The 24,541-nt window shown below is 29.6% G+C and overlaps 1 protein-coding gene across 2 annotated transcripts in view; it reads right to left on the reverse strand.

Annotated features, from left to right (window-relative positions):
* The window catches only part of LOC136972390 (protein GDAP2 homolog), a 63,265-nt gene that overhangs the window by 18,364 nt on the left and 20,360 nt on the right, over positions 1–24,541 (reverse strand). For both annotated transcript variants that reach the window (XM_067266972.1, XM_067266973.1), the window contains exons 5-9: positions 20,868–20,956; positions 14,135–14,374; positions 8,270–8,435; positions 8,036–8,189; positions 1,958–2,152 (exon numbers count right to left, since the gene is read on the reverse strand). In XM_067266972.1, the coding sequence (XP_067123073.1) occupies positions 1,958–2,152; positions 8,036–8,189; positions 8,270–8,435; positions 14,135–14,374; positions 20,868–20,956 (844 nt within the window). The remainder of the gene's footprint in view (positions 1–1,957; positions 2,153–8,035; positions 8,190–8,269; positions 8,436–14,134; positions 14,375–20,867; positions 20,957–24,541) is intronic.

Below are 24,541 nucleotides of genomic sequence, written 5' to 3' on the forward strand. Positions count from 1 at the left end.
ATTTAAAATTTAATAATGTCTTAAACTTATCTAAGGTTGATGAAACAGACCAAAATTTAATGTTTTCACATAAAAGAGCTTCTATATTACAATATATCCATAACAAGTGTTATAAATATGTATTGTAAAGTAGCCTTCTACTTTTATTCTTTACTACACATGCATCATCATCATCATCCATCCTTTAGCTAGCATTGGGATGGGATTTGCTCCAGAGCCTATATACAGCTGTAGGTGCTGCAGGAATTCAGACAGCACTAATAACGGCCCACTACGCTTTTCGGTCCATGGTTATAGCTTTGGCATCATTGAGGCTTAGTTGCATATTTTGCAGATCCTTCTCAATTTGATTGGACCACACCTTTTTAGGTGCTTCTCTCTGCACTTTCCAGCCCACTGGGCATTTCCACTAGAGCATCTTATATGGCATCTGGCTGGCATCTATTCTACAGATGTGGCCAAACCATATCAATCTTTTCAGTTGGATGGTCTCTTTGATGGTTGGCCGATTGTCGCAGTAGGTCAAATAATTTCATTTTGTAGGTGATCGCAAAGGGTAACACCCAGGATCTGTCACAGACATTGCATTTGGAAAACTTCAAGTTTTTTCAGATCTAGTTTGAATAAAGTCCATGTTTCGGATCCATAGAAAATAATCAGTAAGATTAACATCCAAAATAAGAGAATTTTAGTTTTAAGTGCAATGTTAGTTTTCTGCCATAAACACCATTTTAGTGAGGCAAATGCCAAGGTTGCCTGACCAATACGGCTATTGACATCAGAGGTAGATGACACTTTCCTCTCTTGAACCGATGATTCCAAATATTTGAATTCTTGCACTTGTCCAACTAAGACTCCATTTAGGTGAACATAGGCTTTTGATCCATCTGTGACCAGAACTTTGATTTCATCTACATTGATTTTTAGGCCATACAACTGGGCAATACAAGCAATGTCAGAGAGAGTATTGGTGGCCTCAATGTAAGTGTTGGCAAATAGAATGCTGTCATCGGCAAACATCAGGTCAGTCACAAAGCTGTTTTCAGCATACCATACTCCATTTCTGCCCTCGAATGCTTTTTTTTTATAACTGTATCGATCACTGTGTTGAAGAGCAGGGGAGAGACATCATCATCCTGGCAGACACCAGAATGGATGGAAAGTTCCTCTAAAAGCTCAGTTTGGATCTGTACCAAGCTTGACAAGCTTGGTACAGATCCAAACTGAGGCTTTACAAATCCAAACTGAAGCTTGGAACAGTCAAATGATCTTCTGAGAGACTTGTTCAGCCTCTAACTCTGCTATGGAAGGTCCCAAGCCTGTCTGCAAAAGGAGGAGGGTGGTCACTCTGCCAAGGTGACCAGAACCGGAAAACCGGGAAAACTAGAAATGAAACTGCATGAAGATTGGACAAAACTTATCCACACATACACTCTGCATGCATATGGTAAAGTTTATTTTTACTTAAAAAATAAAAAACATATATTTATTATTTACTTCTAACATGCCAGTATTTGTGTAAATTCATTAAGCAACCATTATTTATACAAAAGAAAATTTGGATAAAATGTTTCTCTCTCTTGAAATGCAAGTGCAGACGAATACTTCAGAAATATTTGGTGAATGATTTTGGAAAGTTGTCTGTCTATGGTTTATTCAATAATAACAATATGCCTTTATAATAAAAAAACTATATTAAAAATGTTTTAATTTTTACCAATTCAGAGTTATCATCTTATCTTTTCCTTCATATTAAAAAATTCAAAATCATTTCTAAAGCAAAATACAATTATTCAATAATATGCATTAAGAATTTCTGTAAAAAATAATCAACTCTGAGCACTATAGAAAATCATTGTCACCACTGCTCGTACAGAATTAAAATTTCATTTAAATAAATTTTTGAATTATCTTAAGTTTAACATTTAAATAATAATTTAAAAGCAGTAATATTTACCCTACTCCAAAATGTTGGATGAACTATGTACAGAGCTCTAAGGTTTTTCTTATATTTGTAGTCAAGACAACCATAAACTTCTCTAATAAAACTAAGTGAAGGATGGTGTTCTCTCCCAGTATTTGAATGAAAGTAAACAACAACATAATCTTGCTGCACTATTGGGTCCAATGTATGTATCAGATATAACACTGCCTAGAAATAAAAATTTTATATTTATGTTCAAAATATTCTCAATTAAAAATTAATTTTTACTATATTTGCAGTGAACGGAAAATAGTTTTTAAAGATAAAAACATTACATTGCAATAAAATAAGAATCAATACAGTTAACAAAAAATATTCTATAATATAATCAGTTGCAAATTACTAAATTTTATGCCTAAAAATTATAATGGCTGAATGCTGATTACAATTTTTAAATATGAACATCACAATAAATGTCAATTTTTCACCTTCAAGCAAAAAATCCAAGTTATGCAAATTTATACTGAAAGGCAACATATGGCAAACATATAAAACTATAATAATTTTACTTTATTATAATACAGGAAGAAAATTTGCAGCCAATTTGAGTTACATCATCTGGTATGAAGACATCAGTCCCTTCAATGACATCTTACATGTTTTTTGAACTCCATTTAAAATGAAGAATATCACAGAATTGAAATTAAATAGTCTTATTTTGTAAATAATGAAAGTTTGTGATTGAATAAATGTGTATGTCAGGATGGTAAACTGACATCAGCTTTATCTGTTTTGTAATGTTCTAAATGTAAGGAACTAAGACAAAAATACAGTCTAAAGTTTTTGAGTGACTGTTTTTCTTCAAGAGGATCTCATATTTAATTAAATATTATTTCCATTTAATCAATTATTAATTATATGTTTTGTTAATTACATTCATTAAAAGTTAAAAAGTGTAAAGTTAAACAATTTAATTGTTTTTAATTATTTAACTTTACAACTTTATTCCTTATAAGGATAATTCCGTAAAGTACTAATAATTTTAAATATTCAAATTTTTTATTAACTTAAGAAAAAATTTCAAAATTTTTCCAGAATAATGTAAGAAGTTTTCAACTTTCAATTGCAATACAATTCATTACTGAATTTTTTACAGGTTAAAATATTTCCAAATTGATTTGAATATCTAACTAAAAGAAATCAAACTATCAGCGATAATCTGATCATTCAGCTTCTTAATTGGCTAAAAGTTTATATCGATTCTTCAGCAGAGAGAAAATTCATATTAAATATATTAAATAAATAAATAAAATTTAGAAAATTATAAGTTTTCATTTTATATTATTAAAAAAATTAATTTTTACATAAATAAAAGATAAATGACATAAGAATGATAGATTTAAGAAAGTCATTTAAAATTGACATGTAATTACTGAAGATCACTGAAATATTGAATTTATCAAATGCATAGAAAGTAATAGGTTATGAAATAAATAAATAAACTAAAATTGTAAATTAAATAAGCTATAATTTACTTCTTTAATGTCATATGATCTTTTGTAAAGTAATTATTGTTCTCTTATCTGTAACACATGTGATAAATGGCAGAATCAACAAATAACTGATAACACTTTGTAGATTAACAAAATTATTCATATATTTATCTCAAGTAAAAATTGCATTTAAAATAATTTTAATAAAATAGAATAACTGAAAACAATTATTAAAATTAAATTCAAAGAAATTAGAAAAAATTAACTTTTTGTCAAATTTAAATTTGATATCATTTAAGGAAGATATACAGGTAAGTCTCATCTCCTATCTATGCTACTAATATATCTTAACTTTTAGAAATTTTTATATATTAGATTTAATGAAACTACAAATTTTTTAATCTAACTTAAAGTAAAACAGTTTCAATTATAATGTTGATTATTGACACAGTTTTCCAGCCATTCTGAAGGAAAAAAGTTTTTCCTGTCATTACTTGAATCTATAGTTAAATATTCTTAATTGGAAATATCTTAATTAACACAGCCAATTCATAATGTTATTCAACATTTTATATTTATCTTGTTTCTTCAAAGTATTAAAAAAAAATTATCACATGAATATTGAATATATTATAGTGTGTATTTGTTGAATGAAATTGACTTGTATGAGTGTTCGAGTAAGGTAATGATAATTTTAACAAATATTAAAACATAGCATAGTTTTATTTATTGATTAAAGTTGAGAGTTAATAATTTAAATAAATAAATAAATAAATCAAATTCACATTTGAACAATATGTAAGGCTAGGCCATCTTAGCATTAAAAATCATATAAATAAAATGATTTTTTGTGCCTAGATGTCTTACATTTAGTAATACGTTAATGGATTATAAATACTTTGGGTGGAATTTTTTTAAATTATGTATTTTATCCAAAATTATAATAACAGTTGGTAGCTATTTATTTAATAATTATTTTGAATTTTGTAATGCATCTTTAAATTTGTTATCCATAATTTTGTATATCCACAAAAATTATTTTTGTCTATCATTTTCTATTGTTTCAAGAGCCTTCATAATTTCCAAAAATATGTGAGAAGTTAATTTTTCAAAATAAAAATTTGGCATAACCTCTGATTGAAATATAAATAGCTACTAAATTATGCTAATTATATGAAACCAAGTTCATCTGCTTTAGAATGACTACTCAATATAAAAAAATTTTCCAGTTTATGTTTCACCCCAGTACAAGAACTTTTATGATTTTATAAATCATTTAATTACAAAATAAACAATACTAAAAAACTAATTTTGAATTTCGTTTCTGTAAAAATTAAATGAAAAGCTATAATCAATAGTAGTAGTATTAATATTACACTAAATCTTCAATTTAACACATCTCAATTTGAAGGACTTTCATATTTAATGAACAAAACTCTATAGTTCCCAAGTCAACATTTCTTCATTATTTTCAGTAATTAAAATAATTTCAAAATCTGTTTATTTACACATTCTTGTAATTAATTTATTTTTACTTATTACATAACCATGCAATGGAAAATTACAATAAGTTAGGTCTCTGAGAACAGAACTCCTTTATAGCATAAAACTATTGTTCAATATCTAAATGTTAGTTGCAGTGTTTCCAAAAAATAAATAGTAGTACACAAGCATGCCTTATTGTCTACTCTAACACCAACCAATAGAAATTTTCACTACCAATAAAAATAGATATGCTCAGTTATCTAACAAAAAGGATTTTTCCTGGTAATTTAGGTGCATCCCAAAATCAATGTATCTGAGAATAACCACACAATGAGATATATCATCGAAAGATCTGTTTTTAAGCCTAGAATTACTACAGTTTGTTTACTTCATTCAAGTAAGCAAACACAAAATACTTAATAAAAAATTAAAATGCTCATGAATAATAAGTAGTCAACCAAGCAGTAAACAGCAAGTTCTGGAAAATCTGATGTTGAAACATTTTAAAAACAACAAAAATGCTTAATGGTCACTAATTTAATAGATGAAGCTTCCCCACTTTGTGCTCTTTGTATGTATATATATATATATATATATATTCTATTTCAAAATAAATCTTTATATTTAATAATTCAATCTAAACCATTTTTGTTACAAAGCAAAAAGTTGAAATCAATAACAAAATTTCAGTCTATTTTCTAGCAATCAAAATTTCTAGTAATTCCCAGTTTTCAAGGTTTTCCTGTTGGTGGGCATCCTGTGCTTTCAAATTTGTCTAATATTTCATTTTTTTTAAAGAAAATATTTCAAAACAAATTGACAACATAGAATGGCAAACCTTTTTCTAAAAGTGGATCAAAAATTAAATTCAAAATTTAGTAACTCCTAAATCACAGGTCAAATATTTAATTTAAATAATAATAGTAAACAAAAATGCTTACAAATTGTACTTCATTTAACTTTTTAATCTATATAAGAAAAATTAAAATAATCTACCAAACAGCTGATTTTCTTTTATTTATGTGAATGCATGTTTATTTTATATATATAAAAATTTAATTTAAAAAGTATTGTCTACATCAGGGCTTCTTAAACTTTTTTTATTCACGACCCCATTTATAATGGTGATTTTTTTTGCAACCCAAAAAAAATTTATAAAATAAAGATATATGAAGCGTGCAATGCCATAATGTTGTAAATGCCAAAAAACAAACTTTTCAGGAGAGAGAAAAAACATTTTTCTAATGAACAAACTTTAATCAAATGCTAGAAAAATTATTTTAACAATTTACACTTTGGAATAAAACATTGGGTTTAATTTCAAACACCTAAGTATGATGGTAAGGAAACAAAAAAAGTTTAAAAACAGGGTTAGAGCCATAACGTTGTAAATGCCAAAATTGTGCAAGTGCATAAAGTTGTAAATGGCAAAACCAATTGCAATCATAAAAGTAATGTTTCTACAGCTGAAAAACAGTTTTAAATACCAAAAACTTACATTTAAATTATTAAACACAATTTACGAATTCAATATCAATTTTAACATTAAAAACTAGCAATAATCTATTAGTGACTGCTTCCTGGCTTCAACAATGTTGGGCCCACAGTTTTGGTACTTGAACTGGGCTGTGATCTTTATCAATTGTAATATAATTATGATAAATAAAGGAAAATATAAACAATAAGGTATTAATTTAGTGTAATAAAAGTTAAAATGTATTTAAAAACTTCAAATTTGAAAGATTAATGGAAGTCCAAATATCATTTTGAAATATCAAATAATAAGGTGATACAGGTTAACTATTAATAAACTGGCATTCAGTTATCCAGTTCTGGATAAAAAACTCACTGCATTACAAATTGGAACAACAAGATGATGTAAATGTAAACCGTAATATTTTACATGCCAAAAGTCATGTGGCTTGCACTTTGGCACTTAAAACGTTATGACTTGCACATAAATTCATCTTCGAAATATAGCCACTTAGAGTGCCACTATCGCCACAATGTTTTTTTGTAGGAAAAAACATTGCATTTAAAATTCATTTCTTCAATAAAACGTATTTTGAGAAAAATGGCATTTACAACCTTATGGCATTGCACGCTTCATATAAATATTTTGCAATATACATATGAAATACAATGAAAATATACATATATATTGAAGATATATACAAATTTACAAAAACAATAATGGTGTACTACCACAGTTCACTCTTGTGTTACAATGGAACAGAGACAACTGAATACACCGAAAAGCAACAACACTACACTAGTTCACACTACAATCAGCATTGCTGAATCGTTGTCTCGCTGCACCAGAAGTGACACAAAGTGCAACTCACGAAACCTACGACACAAAGCATGCCATTTTCAAACTCTCACAAATTATTTTCAATATTTTGCATTAAAATCTCGTGACCCCAAATGGGGTCACGACCCATAGTTTAAGAAGCCCTGGTCTACATTATTAAGACATTGTAAATTATTATTAAAAAAATATTAAGTATTTTATATAATGTTACTTTTTTATATTTAGTTAAAACAAAACTAAGGTTTTATATTAGAAAAAAAATAATAAACTTCCTAATTATTTGTTTTTCAATTATCAGTTCCCAAATAGATAAGAAAATAATTCATTTTTGTTTTATACAATTAAATTCAAATTATGATATCACAATCTAATTCAAGTGTATAGATAGATTAATTACAATAAAAATTCATATTGATAATTTTCCATAATTTTCTTAATAATTCTTTCATAATTTTTTTTAATTTAAGAAACTTAAAAAAATATGAAAAATTATCAATATGAATTTTTATTGTAATTAATCTATCTATATTTGAATTAGATTGTGATAACATAATTTGAATTTAATTGTATAAAACAAAAATGAATTATTTTCTTGTTTATTTGATAACTGATAGTTTATTCTAATTATTTTTTCCTAATGTAAAATCTTAATTTTTGTTTTGTTTCAATTAAATATAAAAAAGCAACATTATATAAATTACTTAATTTTTTTTTTAACTGTTGGCTTTCAGAACAACCTTTTATGAATAACTAATTTCTAAACAAAACATTATCATCATCTACCAGATACATGATCTTATCTATCTACTAGTTATTTACCTTTTCTAAATCAACTTGACAAGCTTTAAATCTTTGACCAATAAACACAATGACAGGTCTTCCGAATTTGTCCTCTCCGCTCTGATATAAGCATTTTAAATTTGCAATAGATCGTAAATCTTCTAATCTAGCTTTCCGCAGAAGTCTCTCATATCTAAATAAATCAATAAATAAAATATAGTCATTTATGATTTAAAATTATCAATAAATATTTCTAAAATTTGATTCATTTACTTGTTCTTCTTTTGTACTTCCCAAGTTAAATTGTCAGAAGGTATACTATTTCTATGTTGACTACCTCGACGTTTATCTAAATCTCCGTGCATTTTTGCAAATGCCGAACGACCAACAGATACAGAACTGTCAAGTTGGGCAGCCAAATCAACACTTTCCCCTAAATCTAATTACAATAATAAGAATATAAAAAAATGTAGTTATAATATTAAAAAAAATCTCAGATTAATAATTTTAATGCAGTTTCAAAAAATTAAATCAAGAATGCCAAATTCATTAAATTATTATGGTCATTTGAATTTTTTCAAAATATTGAATTTTAAGATGTTTTATCCATACAATTTAATATTTATTATTCTGTTCCTGGTTCTAGTGATTAATATATATCAGGGGTGGCCAACTTTTGTGTACATAAGATCTACTTTTTATCTTAAAAATGTGTCGCGATCGACTTGTTGTCATAGGCATAGTCTAAGTGAAGAGGGGGAGGTGTGTAATACATACTATGTTTATACACTGTATTTCAGTACGAGGTACACTCCCGCGAGCTATGGGTAGATAAGCAAAATATATTCAAAACTATTTTTTCTATTTTTTAAACCACTTATTAAGTTTTCGAGATATAAGGCTCATAAAAAATAAATTTCCAGACTCAACTTTTGATATTTGCAGCTACCAGTTCATTCCGTACAGGCGGTACCTAAAAAAATCTTTCAAGATAGATTTTTAGTAACTTACAATATAATTTAATTTTTTTATCAATTGCAATGTATAAGTTGTGGTACTATTTGTTCGGAAATATGAAAAAGTACAGTATGACTGATAATTTGATTGAAGACTATCATGGAAGAATGATATAAGATTTTTAGATTTATTCTTTGTTAATCTATCGATCGCGGGAGTGCACGTCATACTGAAACACTGTATATCTACCTACGTAAAAAACAACATAATTATTTAACGGGCCAAAAGACTCACATTCAGGGGAATTAAAACAACATGAGTAATTATTAACAATATTTATTAATTCGAATTAGCTACAGATAAAGACAGATTTGGAATCTATTTTATTACCTTAATAATAATAATGAGAGAAATAGTAATAATATTGTTAATACATGTACTAAAGAAAAGAAGCTGCCATATGACAGTACCAAATATTCAAGCTAAATGGCTGTGTTTTTCTATGAGTCGAGTCATAACTGCATGCATACTGCAGGGTTCGTACTCAAATTTTTGTTTTGAATTCCCTGACTTTTCCTGATTTTCCCTGACCAACTTTGTCCAAATTCCCTGACCCTCACATTTCTTACAGTGTGGAATATCAACATAATAAAACAGCATTTTATTTACTGCAAACATTGAGTATATCTATCCCTCTTTTTGCCTAGTTGTGTGTTTCAAAGACTGCCACATTAAAAAAATACAGTATGCATACATCCTGTAGAAAAATGTATGATAGAATCCACAACTTTAATGTAATGAAAAAATAAGCAATTTACAAATGAAACATGAGCTTTTTATTTTATCATCATTTATCAATATTATTTGTATGTAAATCTAGTAAATACAAGATAGCATAAAATCAACAAACAGTATTCTTTGATATACAAATAGTACTGTACTGTACTTAAAAATTGTCTTTTCAAACAATGAAAAATTCAACTCCAATCCAAATGATCGATCTTGAGAGCTGCGCTGTCTTGACTATTTCTCAAGTTTCTATAAAAAAATTTTTACTCATTCCTTTTTTTTCATCTAATAATTTAATTTTTTTACGTTTTTCTATTTTAGTGAGACTTGTATTCCTATGATGTCATAGTATTACGAAAATTAGGATTCTTAAAATGTATAGAATTTAAATAAAATAAAATAAATACACTCAAACCTGTTTTTGTGCGGTGGATAGGGGCCACATAAAAGAAAACGCATAACAAAAAAAAAAAAAATTGCAGGAAACTTCATGAGTGGCTATAAAAAATAGTTTTCGCAACACAAAAAGTATTTTTTTTATGCGGTGAATGGGGACCACATAAAAAAAAAATCTCACGTGGAAAATAACTCAAAATCGTACGAAATAACTAGGAATTGCTTTATTAACTCCTTGGGCCTTTTTCTGCAACCCCTAATGGGGGAAAAATCCTCTAAGAAGTTTATTTTTTATATTAATTATTTCCACTTAAATACGAATCTAACATTAAAAAAATTTGCCGGGAAATAATTCCCGCGAAATAAACACCCTCCCAAAAAGTGGTTTTACAGAAAAACTATATAAAAAGTTAAAAGTAATTGTTAAAAAATACTTTTATTTGATAAATATAGCTGCAGGAAGTGTTATTCTTTCATTTAACAAGGCCTGAAATTTCACACCCACAATCTACATTTAACACGATATTTCTGATTTTTATGCTATTAAAATAGGAGGGGACCGAAAAAAAAGGTAAGAGAAAAAATTTTACTTAATAAAAAATGAAAAAAACTTGATTTCATAGAAAACATCCAATAGAGTTTTAAAAAATTTTACAGAAGTCAATTATGTTCCAATTTGATTGAAATTTTCATATACCGCACAAAAACAGGTTTGAGTGTACAGAAATAAACATCAAACGAAATTAAAATTATATGTTAATAAAATATAGAAGTTCAGCGCATAGAATCATAACTACAAACCTTTTTTTTGCAACATAACTATAAAAATTGTTTTGTTGTTGTTTCGCACAAAAAATAATCAAATTTATTTTAATTTTTTAGTAATTTAATTAATTTTTTAAAAATTTACCAGCTTTTTAAATTTGTAATTAATTATAAGCAAGTTAACATTGGTTAAACTATCGGATTACCTAGTTGATTTTCAAAACGATAACTACAGTATATCTATTACAAGTATGATGCCTAAATTTGCCAAAATCAGTGGATATTTGTTACCCAACATCATTTCTGTTAAACTATAATAATTATTAAACTATGTATCGAAGTTGCGGAAATTAACAGGAGAGGGGGGAAATACGCTTGCAGTACAGTTCTTTTCAAGGAAAGTTGTAACAACAAATGTAAAAAACTACTAGTCGGCGCCAGCATTTTACTGTAAATGTCGGGTAGCTATTTATAATTTTTTATGTTGTATAGTAATGTTTTAAACGTGAAAAACAATTAAATCACGGATTTTTACTGATCTATTTAGCTATTTTGAAGTGAACAATCTAATAAATTACGATTTCAAATTTTAAAAGTTTGTAAACTAATTTTTAATTAGTTATTTTTTATTCTAATTAACAAATTCATCTTTTTATAATCGCTGAATTATTAAAATTAAAAATTAAACACTATTACATAATAATAGTTTATCCTGTTATTAATCCACAAGTGTAAAATTATATGGCTTCAGAACGGTGAAAAGAGCCATTTCAGATTAAAAACGGATTCTGGTATATTTTCTTATTAAAGATTGCAGCATTACTTCTTGCCGCCTGCAGATGGCTATGCTTAGTCAGCCATATTCAGCAAACGAAATCAACAAGGCAGTTAAGGAGACAAATTCCCTGACTTTCCATGACTTTTTCCGAAACTAATGAAAATCCCTGACTTTCCAGGCGCGTAGGAACCCTGATACTGTTGCGTTTGCTTGTTATGTTCAGGCGTTGCGTTCAGTTACAAGTGTAACACATAAAGTAAAGACATCGCGAGCGGTCGACCAAAATTGGCTTCGCGATCGACCGGTCGATCGCGATCAACTTGTTGGCCACCCGATATATATCATTCAACTTATTTTTAATAAAGATATTTTTCAAATAGTAACTTCAATTTTATCATGATTTTGATTTATCACTTTATCAATATACAGAATGTCATGTAAAGTGTCACAAGCTAATATCTCAAGAACAACTTGACCAATACAAACGTTTTTCATTTTTTATGGTTTCAGAAGGGGCTTCATAACAATGACTTAATTTATGTCACTCCTTGCCCTCTTTCTTAGGTGGACAGGAAACAACTTTGAAATTTCAAATGAAATCCTACATAAGAGTGTATTTTACATTTTACAAAAGAAAAATACAAGAAACGTCTATCTAATGCACTTTTCGTGGTATGCATCTATTAAAAGAGATGAAACTGAGTTAATTGAAATTGTTCAGTTCCCCTCTGATTATGTAACCAATTATAAAAGATGGGCCACTAAATCTTAGAAGAGAAATTTGGTTTAAGCAAAACAGTGTTCCATCACAATTTGTTCCTACCTCTTGATTACTTTCTACATGGATACTATGGAGATAAACAGAACATGCAGTGTTTAGGTCACTAATTGAAAAAGCTATCAATGTACCTAGTAATGCTAGATAAAAGAATTATAAACCCCAGATAAGATAACACACAATTATGGGCTAACTAAATGTTTTGTTAGCCACTGAGGAATATTGTAAGAAAGGAAATAAGGGTAAGGCATAAAAAAAAGAGGAGTACAGAAATCACAGAATAAAAACACTATCATTTTGTCAAGAAACTCTTAATAAAGAAAGCAAGATGCAGTGGGTGTAACCAAAATGTTAGAGGAAATAAGGAAAACAAGAAGTTTGGAGATTGTGGAGAAGGCATGAATATATAAAAGGACTTTGACAAGAATATAATTAAATAGCAAAGACGAATGATACAAATTTATCATGTTTTGTGATGTTTGTCTATGGATAAACTTATTATTAAAATAGTCCAATAAAAGAGATTATTATTTATTACATATTTTTGACAAGACTATATCTTGTTTATAAAATCGTACTGCCTGCTGTGTTACCAGAATAGAGGTATGATGGAATACATGTCAGGAGTTGCAATTTGGCAGAGTATAAAGTTCCCAAATCATGTGCACATAAAAAAAACCAGACTTGTAGGTAGTCAGGAGACCGAGAACCAAGTCAAAATAAAATACAAAATGGCAACACTCGCTACAAACAGACAGTAGTGCTAGATTTGCACATGCGTTGCTTGTTGGGAAGTTGGAAATGGAAGTTGCTAAATCAAATTTTGAATAACAAATCTTTGAAAAAACCCATTTTCCTGTCCCATGTTATTCCCCACATATCTCTGATTGCCACACGCTGACCTTGACCTGTTGACCCGAGATAACTCGTTTCATCATCCGAATGTTTTTGAAACTAGATGGCACGTCATTACAATTTTATATTAAAACTAACTTCTGAAATATAATTTTTTTTTCTTTTTACATTTATTAATATATATGTTGTTTGTGCAAAATAAAAAAATAATTTCAGACAATCCAATATCACCATTATTTTTTTCAAAAACGGGAAATTTTTGTTAGACATCAACAAAAATTCAACCCAGAACGACACACAAGAGAGAAATTTTGACATTGAATAGGTTAATTTCACTGAAAATGCCTCATGGACGGCCTCGTGTTCATGGCCGTGACCAGTGAAGTTTGAACCATTGCACTCAATACCAGCGATACCAAAAAAGATCGGAGAATGAGAAAGAGACCTGCCTTGAGCGTCAAAGTGATCCCGCTTAGTAGTGAGTCTCCGAGACTTAGTCTTGTTCCAAATACGGCTTTGCCGTTTTACTTGTTAAAATATATATTTATAGATTTTCTTGAGTGAGTGTAGTAAATTAGACAGACTGAAGAACTAATTTTGGGAAATCAAATAATTAAGCTTATTATTATTTGACTTCCCAAAAGGTCTATAATATTAATGAAGATAAAATTTCAATTTTTTATGCATTGTTAAATAAAGACAAGCATAATCTGCAATGCTTAAAAACAACATGCTGTAATTCATTAATTATGCTTGCAACAAAAAGCATATAGTAATTATTAGATTAATTTTTTTATTTGCTTGAAAAATTAGTTCTCACCTGCATTGGTAGTTATTGGTTTATCCACAATTCGTATTTGACGCTCTGGAATGTAAGGTTCTCCATCCTTTCCACCAGTATCAACAGGTAAATAATAAAGACCATATTCCTCTTCCTGTTTATTTCTTGGATAATAGAGTGGCAACAGTAATTCATATATTCCTATATCAACATCTTCAACCGTAAATATAATAATGTCAATACTATCTTCATAATTTTCTAAAAACCTCCTCACAGTTCCTGTAATTATCAATATCAAACAATTTTAAATTACAACATAACTTCTCTGTAAATTTTACAACTAAATGAAACTATTGCTTAATAAGTGTTTCATTTCTTCTTTTCATTGTTATTCAATTATGAGCAGAAAATAAATTTATAAATAAACTGAAGAAATAAATTTTTTTTTACTATATGAAGAATAAATATAGACAATGACTTATAAACTGTAGAAATGATTTATTATTTACTCTAATCTTTCTTTCCTCACAAATAAGAATTTGGCAAATTTTAAATTAATTTGGGCATACATATAGGTTATTTTGGGAAAAAATTAAATAGCAGATGAATATGTCTGTGGAATGCAATGGATTGTTCACAATTTTTAAAAATCCTCTTGTAATTTTAGACAAAGAGAAATTCTTTCAAATTGACTTAACTGATTAAATAAAGAAAATTCACAGGTTATCTGTACAAAATTATTGTATATGAAAATCATTTTTGCTGTAAATTGTTAGTAAATTATTATTTCAACAATCCAGCATTATCAACATTTTTATAGTGTCAGATAAGCAAATAAAATGAATTATCAGATATTTTCAATTTAAACATAACTTTAAATTGAAAATATCTATATGCTAGAATTAAATACAGTCAAACCTGTTTTTATGCAGTCTTTTTTTTGTGCGATTTTTTTTTTGTGTGGTATAGTTGGCGACTAGTCTCGTGCGATTTGTCATGTCTCACGTTGACTTATTATAGCTAAATAAACTTATTATAGCATAAATGCACTTATTATAGTAATATTATTGCATGAATATGCAAAAAATGAAATAATTTATTTTTTAAGTCAACAAAACACCACCTGGACAAAAATATGTAAAACAGACGATAGACAAGACGATGCAGTCAAGTGCTGACATCTGTTGTCAATAAATTCTATTTCGTACGGTTTTGAGTTATTTTCTATGTGAGACTTTTTTTATGCGGTCCCTATTCACCGCATAAAAAAATATATTTTTTAATTGTGTTGCGAAAACTATTTTTTATAGCCACTCGTGAAGTTTCGTGCGATTTTTTTTATGCGTTTTTTTTTTATGCGGTCCCTATCCACTGCATAAAAACAGGTTTGACTGTATCTATATGCTAGGATTAAAATTTATTATCTCCATGTTTTCATAAGTTATGTTTAGGTTAATGGATAATGTAGGATTAAGTATGGCAAAATTACACTATTGGAAAGGATATACAGGGGAGTGTAAGGTAGGTATACAGTTGAGAATCTGAGAAATACAAATATTTGGTGTTCATTATTATTATTTTTATCGTCTTTTATTAGTTTATATTTCTTATTTGTGATTTAATTTGTACATAAAAAATAAAAGTAAATGTTTTTTCTGCCTATTTTCTCCCTGTATGTTTTTTCCATAACAACATCTGTATACCTACTTTTACACCCCCATGTATATATATATAGGGGGAATGTAAAAGTAGGTATACATATATTAAAATATTCATTAGAACAGTAAATAGCAGCAAATAACTGGCTACTTCAATACTTCAATATTAATTGAGGTACAGTATTGTAAAATTTTGTTTTTTATTGTATAAATATTTTTTCATTTATTGTATGTATCTTTCAAATAAAGTACTATATAGGTGTGCATACTGTATTTTATTTTATTTGTAACTAGTTAAGAGGACAACTGCATACTGCATTCATTTGGCAATTCAATATTGATTATCACAGTTTTAGTGTATAAAGTGGTTAATATTTCATTTTTATATTCATACATAAAGCAAATGCAAGCAATTTGTATTTCAATGCAAACTTCTCGACCAACCAGAGAGGGACAGAACCTCTCTGACCTCAGCAGAACACTCTACGGACCAGTAATAAAGTGGAAACAAACTTTCCTCTGTAGAAACTACAGTACAACCTTTACCTGAATGACCTTTAGCCTCTTCTGTAAGCATGTCGTCTTTGTTCAAATGAACACATTAATTTTGTCATTTTGGTCTCTGTATGGGTCTCTTTGCATTCTGCAACCACTACCCCCATACATCAAAAAGCTTTCTTGCATCATCCTGACAAACTGGAGACAAAGCAAGGGTCATAACCTTTCACCTAAGGCAGACCCTAAGCGAGTAACGTCAGTCATTATTCTTAAAACACACACAGTTTAAAATACATCTAATGTAAATAAAAAGGACTGGTGATAAGATTGAAGTAATATTATTTTTTTAAAAACTACTTTTTTGTAGGTTTCAAAATTACATATGTATATGTATTTATACACACAAACACCTTCTTTAAATAAACTCTTTACACACATCAAAATATTACCAATCAGACCAAAGGTCCAAGTAGCGTAACTGGCAACGCATCAGCATGGTAAGTGGGAGTTGCGGGTTCAAGTCCCGCTTCCGGCCGATTCTTTTCTTCCAGTTTAATCTAAATTAATTAATTAAATATTATAATTATTAATTTTAATAAGAGATGGTGCCTAATGCCTAACTCTAGTGCCAAATTTATTTCTAATTTATAATCATTTATCCAAAATTTAGCCCGATCATTTATGGCAATTGTTGATGTATATTACCATTATTTAAAAAAAAATATGTAGGTAATTCAAAAAGTGTTATAAGTTCAGTCAGGTTCACAATAGAGGTGGACAGACAGTGAGATATGAGGCTTGACATATCCAGGAGCAATCATCCAAGAAAAATTTCTGGTATTGCTTGCCTGGTTCCAATCTCAGGTCACCAAAGCAGTGGCTGATGCCCTTTGATGAGTGGGTTTACTGGTGGCTCCCTCTTCTCCCACAGTTTTTAAAAATTGTAACATTTATAAAATAATTTAATAGCTCATCTTCTAATTCATTTTTTTTTTAATAAACTAAACAATATTTTCTTTTTCTGATTTGATTGTGTTGACTAACTCCAACAATCCAGGAGACAGTGAGTGTAAATGAAGATTATATGTCATGTTTGTCTTTATGCTAGGAATTATAGATTAAATCTTGTCAAAAACTTACAAACAAAATTATGTGTAAAAAGTTTTTCTACACCTGCTAACAGATGTCTCTAGCTGTATGTAGTTTCACATTTGTCCATAAATATATGAGCATATACAAGGAGACTGTGTGTGTGTGTGTGTGTGTGTGTGTGTGTGCACACGCATACATACTCACTCTGTAGAGCCCACCATATGTATCATACCATGTATATTTGTATATTTATGGAACTACTCATCAAAAGGTTAACTATCTCAGCCATCAGGCCATCTGTTTGAAAAGACTATTGTAAATAAAATATTACCTCTTTGAAGAAACCTATAATGCTCAGCTAAACATAGTTAATTTGGTTCTAGGAGAAAAAAAAATTTGAAATTTATAATATGAATACTAGATATACACAAGACTGTTCATAATTTCAAATGATGTCATTTAGAATATAAATTTCATATAGAACAAAATGATAGCTTCAACTTTTCTGTGAAATTTCAAACCTAGTTCAACATGAAAATAATTGCAATTAATTCATGATCTAAGTCATTATTTTCAAAAGATTTAGATATGACAAAAGCAAAAAGAGAAGGATTTTAAATGATGCAGATCTCAAAATAAAAAATAAAATATTGTAGAAAACACATTCAAGCTTTTAATCATTGTATACATTGGTCAAAACAATTAGGAGAAAAAGATGTTGCATAGAAATCATTTATGACAAATAATACTGAATGTCAAATGTTATTGTTACATATTACTGTGTATTATGTAAAAAAAATAAGCATTTGAGTCAAAACTGTCATATTTTCATTTACTGCAACAAATGTAATATGCTGATCAATATGCACATTTGTACAACCAGAATAAATGATTTCCAAGGCGTATGAACTCTAAATAGCCAAAACTGCTGCACATCTAACAAATAAGTACAATACAGTGGTGCCTCATATAACATACGCCTCAAATAATGGACGCTGCAAGCAACGGACTTTCTGTTTGGCCGTTACGTGACTCAAGCAATGGACTTTCCGTTTGGCAGATATGTGAGGCGAACAACAAACTTTCTGCGAACAGGTGCGAATGATGTTTCCACTCTTTTGCCGTTACCAATGACAATCTGCTTTTTTTAGATGTTTTCCCCTTTTTAGCCTCCCAGAATAGCTTCTTGATGTAGGTATTTTGGGAGCCTTTGAAAACAGTTGTTCTTTAGCTGCAGAAGAGTATGCTGTTTTTTTTTTCCTTCTTTGTCCAACCTGCCTGTCCATTGGAAGTCTAACCAAAAAGCTTGGGTGACCCAGGTTGTCTTCAAGGAATGGATCCTGGAAATCTTTGCTCCTGCTGTAAAGAAATACCTGGACAAAAAACTGTCGCTCAAAGCCCTACTGATACTGGACAATGCCCTTGGTCACCCAAAAGACCTGGAGGAGATCCTGGAAGAAAGCTATCCTTTCATCAAAGTGCAGTATTAGCCACTGCCATCCTTCAGCCAATGGATCAGCAATCATTGTCAACTTCAAAAAACTGTACACCAGAGCTCTCTTCATGAAGGTGTTTAAAGAATGCCAGCTTTGTGGAGACATGACCGTCCGAAAGTTCTGGAAAGAGAAGTTTGATGTTCTTGTGGCAATCAGACTCATCCAGAAGTCCTGGGGAGAAGTCACACAGAAGACCCTCAATTCAGCCTGGAAGAGGCTTGTTCCTGAATGGACCCACGAAGAACCAGCTGAGGATACAGAAGTGGTAAAAAACATCTCGACAGCCTGAGAGTTGGAATTGGAGGTGGAAATGGAGGATGTGGAGGAGCTCATTGAAGAACACCAAGAAGAGCTGACAACTGAAGAGCTCCAAGCACTTCTGGCCTAGGAACATAATGAAGCTCAAAGGGAAGTTTCATCTGACGACGAGGAGGAGCAATCCAATCAACTAATTTCAACTGCTGCCATCAAGGACTTCCTTGTCAAATGAGGAGAGGTTCAGGAGTTTACCAACACTCACTATCCAAACACAGCTGAGGCCAACAGGATCAATGATCTCTACAATGACACCCTTGCCCGTCATTTCCGACAGGTGTTGAAGAAGAGAGAGAAACAGACCACCTTGGACATGTTTTTCAAGAAGCCAGCAGCCAAAATACAAAGGATGGAACAAGAAAAGTTGACCCTGCAAGCCCCGGTAGCCTCTCTTGAATCTGACTCCAATTAAAAAACAATAAAAAAAGAGACCTGCTGCAATGTGTAAAAAGTGTGTGTCTGTATGAATGTGTGAAAAAAGTGTTCTTCCACCTCCTCCTCACAACATCTGACTACCCGCCATAATTGGTGACTGCTCCATTTTCATTTTTTATTTATGGTACAGTACGGTTATTTTATGCAGCGGAACGAATTAGATGTTTTAACATTTATTTCTATTTCTAACATTATTTCTAATGTGTTTCGTATAATAGACTATTCACTTAACAGACTTGCACCTGAAACAGATTAAGTATGTTAAATGAGGCACCACTGTATTATACTTATAAATGAATGTAATAAAAGTTTTATACATGAGAAGAGTTCAATACTAAAGGTACAAGCCAAAATTATACTAACATTTACAATTAAAAAAATATATTTAATACATTCCACAAAAACTACATACTTTTGTTTATTTCTTTACAAAAATTGCCATAAACATTAAGCCATTTATCCCAGCATGACACTAGTTTGAACATCCCCTTCATGATGATGTTGGGTGACAAGTTGCTTGTAGTAGTACAGAATGATGTCTTCCAATTCCTCCTGATCTGTAAAGCATTTCCCCACCAAAAATTTCTTTAAAGGTCCAAATAAATGAAAATCCAAGGGGGCTAAATCTGGACTATACTCCCCATGTCAAATCAAACCAAACTGTGGTTGGCACAGCAGAATTGGGAAGTCATGCAACATCCTCCGTATAATCCAAATTTAGCCTTCTCATTGGATTTTCATTTATTTGGACCTTTAAAGAAATTTTTGGTGGGGAAACACTTTGCAGATCAAGAGGAATTAGAAGACAGTGTTCTGGACTACTTCAAGCAACTTGACACAACAGTACAGTGAAGGGATGTTCAAACTAGTGTCATGCTAGGATGAATGGCTCAATATTTATGGTGATTATGTTGAGAAATAAACAATTGTATGTAGTCTTTATGGAATGTATTAAATATTTTCTTTATTTATAAATGTTAGTGTGATTTTGGCCTGTACCTTTAATATTGGACTCTCCTCATATAATATTTGCAAATCTGCATTAAAATAAAATACAAAGATATTGTTAGAAATAAACTACTTATAAAATTAGAATAAGTGAATACTAACAATCTAATTATAATCTCTCAAAAGTTTTTTATGAGTCCTTTATAACAGAAAAAAAGGAATAAATAATAATAATTATATATTTTTGATTTTCATTATAATTTAGTTTTTATATCCCTATTAATGTTTAACAAATATTCAAAATTTATTGAATAGCCAAAATAAACTTACTTAGAGCTATATGTGCACCTTCATGTGGAGGATATCCTCTTCTCACAGAATTAATTGCACACAGTGCTAAAGATTTAAGCTGATGTTCTCTATATAAATAAATATAATTTAATTACATGAATATCATATTACAAACATTTATAGGTAAAATAGAAACAAAATTTAATAAAAATACAAAAATAAACTTACATATTTTAGAAAAGTAACTAGTAAAAAATTTACTAATGTACAGTACATTTAAGACATCATGTAATAAAAAATAAACTTTTAAATTAGTAAAATATTTAAAATATGTTGAATGTTTAACGTACATTATAGAAATTTTTTCCTTGAAGTAATTAGTAGTGTGTATATATATAATTAAGACAATCAATAAGTTTATTTTCAAAATAAAATCCAGCAATAACTGATGTATTTATATTGTTTCATTTATTTCCAGTTTCAAGTGTATTGTTAAGTGATAATTATTGTACAAAAAAAGAGAGGCTAAACATCAATAATGATAATTTAAGCTTATTTCTAATAAAAACTTAAAATTTTCTTTTCACTTATATTTAATACTTATGTTTCATCATATCACATGAAACAAGAAGAGTGCATATTAATTAAAACATTTTAACTAAACTTTTTTTAAATATTTACTAAATACATATATATTAACATTTTAAAAGCAGCTTTCCTCAAATATAATTAAATATGTTAGTGACAATCATATTTCATCCACAAAAAAAAATAAAATCTTGATTATCTAATAGGGTCCACTAGTGGCCAAGCGGTTATGTTCCCTGAACACTGGGAGTTCGGTCATGGGTTCGCACCTCGTCAGGACAGGCTCATCAGGACAGGAGTTTTCCAAGTTTTCTCCGCATCTGTAATGCCTGAGTAGGGACTAGGTACCCTTAAAAAGTCCTCCCAGGAAGGCATTACCCCTAAGCAGATTGCCTAAGTGTTGTATTGCCATAACTTAATAAACCGATTATCTAATACAGAGGTTCTCAATCCATGGTTCATGGAACATGGGTGCTCCGTGAAGACACTTCAAGTGTTCCACAAAAAAATAAATATACAATTAAAAATTGTTGCAAAAGAAAAATCAATACAATGTAAAATAATTTTTGTATGGGAATGTAATTGGTAAACAGCAATGTTGTCATCTACTAGACTGAGTGCACTTGATTTCAAAATGGTTTGCCATCCCTGCTTTAAAGCTGATGTATTATAAGTGTTTCACGGAAAATAAATGTCAAAGTTTAGTGTTCCCTGATTTCAAAAAAATTGAAAACCACTGATCTAATATGATCTTGTTACTATTGAAACAACTTACATCTCTAAATTATAATTATTATTTTATGATATTAAATTTTTAACAATTTTATATACAGTAGAGTCCTGCTAGTCTGAACTAATTGGGACCAAGCCCTGTTTGGATTAGCTGAATAATTGAAATAATGCTGAAGCAAGCAGTAAAACAGATTTGGTTATATAGATCCAGCAAAACCAATGACATCAGCACCCCATCCTTTATTTCATCTGACTTGTACTCAATACAGGGTGCAAACAGTTAACAAGAACAAGTTTTATAATCTTGAAATGGAAACCTGCCTTTGTTGTTTACCTTAAAATTATTTTAACTGTAAAAAACGTTTTTAATACATAGTCCAGGATTCCAATCAGTTGACTGACGCTACTGTGTGAGTTAGCATGCTTAATTGTGGATGTTGAATGTACTCTTCACTCTACATTATTTTAGTTTAATTTAGTGTGCTGCTACAATAGCCATGAAACGGAAACACACATGTATGTTGAAAGATAAGCTGGATGTTTTGAAAAGGCTGGACAAGGGTGAAAGTGCAACGAAATTGGCAGTAGAGTTAGCAGTGGGCAAGCCTACAATCACCAACTGGAAAAAACCATGCAAAGATTGAGCAGTTTTGTGCCTCTACTTCAGAAAAATCAGTTGAAAATCGACAAACAGCAAGGCCCTCAACATTTAACAAGCTTGATGAAGCCTTATTCATGTGGTTCACTTAGGAAAGAGAAAGGGGACACCCCTAAGTGAACCTCTTGTTAGAGAAAATTTCCTCTTCGCCGACCGAAAGATGTTCAGTTTAGGCAGATGTATAGATTAGTGGTGTTCGGACTAGTGCGACTCTACTGTATTCAGTTACGTTTGTTATAGTAAAAGAAATCTTTTTTTAATTCAAACATGAATAATACATATACACCAATCAATGAAATTATAACAAACATAACTGAATATATAAAATTGCTAAAAATTTAATATCATAAAATAATAATTATTATAATTTAGAAATGTTAATAATTTCAATAGTAAAACTATCAAAGAAAATCAAAAACTTAGTTACATTATGTACAGACAACAAGAATCATTAGTATTGTCAACATAAGATGATTAAGTTTAAGCTGATCACAGATTTTGATATGAGTTAAATTTGCTAATTTCTTAAAATATTTACAAAATATTAATACAGAAAGTTATAGTTTAATCAGTATAAAGCCAGACTTAAATGTTTATTAAATCAGTATTGAAGTTTCAATTAATTTATATTATTATCCAAATTACTATTATTGTTTCAAAGTCTAAACCTGGAATATGTGGCCAAGCAGTTATGTTCCCTGAACACTGGGAGTTCGGTAACGGGTTTGCACCTCATCAGGATGGGCTGACCGCATGGAGTTTTCCAAAATCTGTCATAATTAATACCATGCCCAGACAGATATATGATCAATGATTTGATATGTTCAATGTAATAAACAAATAAACTTTACTGAATGCCAATTTTAAGTAAATGTTTAGTTTTAAAACCATTTTTAGAATACATTTGTATCTAACATTCCATTTTAATATAATAACTTGAAAAATCAAAAATATAGTAAGTATTGCAAAATTCAAGCTGCAGCTGTACTAATTTTCCACTCAACAAATGTTCAAAATTCCTTTAACTTTTTCAGATGAATTACTTAATGCACCTTTTAACAGTGGAATTTTTTTAAAAAAGAGTGTTAATGCTTCCAACCCAGTTAACAGGCCATCTTCAGTACTGCAATGCTGATAAGCAATATAGCAAACCAAAATTTCAATATCAATATTCTAAAATCTTGTGTTTCTTGTGAAATCTTGTATAAAATGTTTCAGTACTTGATATCAATATATCAAAATATTAAAAGGAAACTTGATATCAATCCCAATATTGGCATTTAAATTTTAGCTTAGTACAGCTCTAATCTCAGGAGATGTAGACAGTTGAGAAATGAGGGCTAGCATCAGAAGAAAGAACAAATAGACAGTCTCCAATCTGAGGCTGTCCCTTCATTCTTCCTTCCAACACTAGTCTTCCAACACTTCCCACTTGACTATACATGCCTGAGGATGGCCCATTAACCAAATTGAAAACATTACTGCTTTTTACAAATCTCACTGTTAAAAGTCCATTAAGTAATAGTAAAAAATCTTTATTTTTCACAGGTGAAAAGTAAAGATATTTTGTATTTCTGAATAAGATCTCCTCTATTTGCTAAAATGGAAACAACACCAATTAATATACAAAGTCCAACGAAGACAATGATATAATGAAGAATTTATTATTGTTTATATTTTATATGATAATATTCATATTTAATGGCATCTATAGCAAATAATTCTATCATTTCTT

Source organism: Centruroides vittatus, unplaced genomic scaffold, assembly GCF_030686945.1.
Source record: "Centruroides vittatus isolate TY-2023 unplaced genomic scaffold, ASM3068694v2 contig_290, whole genome shotgun sequence".
NCBI classification, from domain to species: Eukaryota; Metazoa; Arthropoda; class Arachnida; order Scorpiones; family Buthidae; genus Centruroides; species Centruroides vittatus.